General features: G+C 30.8%; 1 protein-coding gene across 1 annotated transcript in view; it reads left to right on the top strand.

Moving 5' to 3' along the window:
• The first annotated feature begins 273 nt into the window (after nt 1–273).
• The window catches only part of LOC108693822 (1-acyl-sn-glycerol-3-phosphate acyltransferase alpha), a 47,819-nt gene continuing 47,505 nt past the window's right edge, over nt 274–587 (top strand). Inside the window, exon 1 of the mRNA XM_018202977.1 lies at nt 274–318. Coding sequence (XP_018058466.1) covers nt 308–318 — 11 coding nt within the window. The 5' untranslated portion in view covers nt 274–307. The remainder of the gene's footprint in view (nt 319–587) is intronic.

Below are 587 nucleotides of genomic sequence, written 5' to 3'. Positions count from 1 at the left end.
TTATCCTTGTATAACATTTGGTGAATAATAAGGGTAAAATCACATCATGCACATCATGCGTTTTACGGCATGCAACCTAATATATCAAGTCACAAGTGCGTATGTGAGCGCGTACCTAGATTTAAATATGACGCCAATCCCCACTGTTCATCATGTGACTCTCTGTAGTTCTCAGTATCCGAGAACAGAAATTAGCGGCGCTGCGAAAGTGATCGTCTCTTTTTCCAAGAGTAAATTTGTATTCTCTATGTTTGACAGTTGTCTTTTATCAATCGCGGTGAATGCTACGTGCTAAGTGAATAACGTCATGTTCAAGACGTGAGTAATGTGTATTAATCTATATGATATTCTTCTTTGAATCATTAAATCTCGTACGATTATTACACATTTATAAATGTTTTATTTTAATTATTTTGAATTACTTTGAATTAGAGATAAGGTATTTCTTCTACATGGATATTTTTTAATATTAAAAATAATATGTCGTATGCCAAATTTTATCAACACTTTAGGTTGCCGAAATATTTATTATTGAAGTAAAATGGATTTTTTTAACGATATTTGACAATCTTATATTTATTATATTT

This window comes from Atta colombica, unplaced genomic scaffold, assembly GCF_001594045.1.
Source record: "Atta colombica isolate Treedump-2 unplaced genomic scaffold, Acol1.0 scaffold1, whole genome shotgun sequence".
NCBI classification, from domain to species: Eukaryota; Metazoa; Arthropoda; class Insecta; order Hymenoptera; family Formicidae; genus Atta; species Atta colombica.
Note: the sequence above shows the minus strand (reverse complement) of the source record. Positions and strands in the feature narration are given on the sequence as shown.